This window comes from Octopus bimaculoides, chromosome 17 (assembly GCF_001194135.2).
Source record: "Octopus bimaculoides isolate UCB-OBI-ISO-001 chromosome 17, ASM119413v2, whole genome shotgun sequence".
In the NCBI taxonomy this organism is placed as follows: domain Eukaryota; kingdom Metazoa; phylum Mollusca; class Cephalopoda; order Octopoda; family Octopodidae; genus Octopus; species Octopus bimaculoides.
The window spans coordinates 20,402,047-20,403,700 of NC_068997.1; the positions used below are offsets into that span (position 1 = coordinate 20,402,047).

Consider the following 1,654-nt stretch of genomic DNA (forward strand, 5'->3'; position numbering starts at 1 on the left):
AAAAAAAAAAAAAAAAGAAGAAAGAAAATAGGTTAATATATATAATATTGATTTCTTTATTTGGCCCAAATTTTTAAGGGTTACTATCGTTGATAAACTCATGTTAAGGATATTTTATCGCCCCTGATGTAATGACCGGTTAAGTTGACCTCGGCAAGAATTAGAAAATTGGGTCGCGATTTACTGAATTAAAATAGTGGAACATTTAGTTTCAGTTCTGTAACCATCTTTGCCAACAATACAGCTGTAAAGTTAATTTCGTCACATTTGCAATTGGAAAGACGCAGTTACGATCAGAAGGAGATAGCAAGTAATAGGAATTACATAAAACGATTGAAGATGAGAGAGAGAGAGGGAAAAAAACAGAGAGGAGGAGATTGTAAGAGAGAGGGGAGGTAAATAGAAAGTAAATTTAGATAAAGAAGGCAAAATAGGGAGAGATACTGTAAGACAGGGATGTAGACAGAGAGAGGGCGTGACAAGGAGTGAAAAGATAAGGAAGACAAGAAGAGAACGAAATATAATTAGAGATAAGGTGCGTGACGTAAGGGAGGTAACTCGTAAGAAGGCAAGCCTAGCTTTGTCTCTATTTCAATTGACAATTGTAGCGTGAACCTGTTTATCATTCTTACTGACGCCACAAATATAAAACTTACTCCCCCATACACTTTCTGTTACCTAGAATGGAAAAATACTCGCTGCGCTGATTTTATCTGAGGCTATTCTGAACTTTTGTTTGTTTGTTCACAATATTAATTAACACAAACTTAATTCCAAGACTTGAAGTAAATTTGAAACTAAGCTTTCACTATCATTCTCTCTCCCGCCTTGATTTGTTTTTTTCTTTCTCCGTTTGCCCTACTCCACATCTCCCCCCCACCCACTTCTTTCATTCGTTCTGTCTATCGCGGTTAAACGTTCTCCCTTCCTCTTCAAAAGTATAAAATCTTTTTCCGTCTTCAGGTATAGATTGTATTTTTGGATCAAGTTAATACATTTTTAAAGAGCTTTACTCAGACTTGGACACACGCACACATCCATAACACAATGGGCAATATCGAAGAATTGGTACTATCAAAAATCAACAACAAAAAGGTTGTGATATTTTCCAAATCGTACTGTCCATTTTGTTCCAAAGCCAAACAGGCTTTCAGAGATCACATCGGTAGCATCATCAGTCCTGATGATTATGAAGTGATGGAATTGGAAGATCATCCAGATGCAGAAAAAATCTTGGATTACTTGCTAGATTTCACTGGATCCAGAACGGTAAGTTAACACGGTATCTTATTACTTTTGTTGTTTACTAGCTTTTTATCGCCAAATATCGTTTAGTAAGCCTTACCATTAGTTACGACACGAAGGAGTTTTATTTTTAGCTATCTTTCCTGTGTCATAGATTTACATCATCATCATCATCAACATCACCATCGCTACCGTCATCATAATCGTCATCATTAATAACAACTACAACCTCTCGTCGTCATCAAGTCGACATAATGTATATTTAGATTTGACGCGCTTTTTTTTTTTATTATACAACCCAGTCCAGTGTTAACAATGTATATCAATTTAGCTGGACCAATTATTTTTCCTTTTCATTTTTGTATCATTATTATATTTCACTGAAAACGTTTATACATTGTATATATAT

General features: G+C 35.1%; 2 protein-coding genes across 2 annotated transcripts in view; one reads left to right on the plus strand and one right to left on the minus strand.

The window, feature by feature from the left end:
- LOC106883905 (coatomer subunit alpha) overlaps positions 1 to 1,654 on the minus strand; it is a 52,317-nt gene that overhangs the window by 43,145 nt on the left and 7,518 nt on the right. The window lies entirely within an intron of this gene.
- LOC128249668 (uncharacterized) overlaps positions 158 to 1,654 on the plus strand; it is a 27,709-nt gene continuing 26,212 nt past the window's right edge. Inside the window, exon 1 of the mRNA XM_052973872.1 lies at positions 158 to 1,269. Coding sequence (XP_052829832.1) covers positions 1,048 to 1,269 — 222 coding nt within the window. The 5' untranslated portion in view covers positions 158 to 1,047. The remainder of the gene's footprint in view (positions 1,270 to 1,654) is intronic.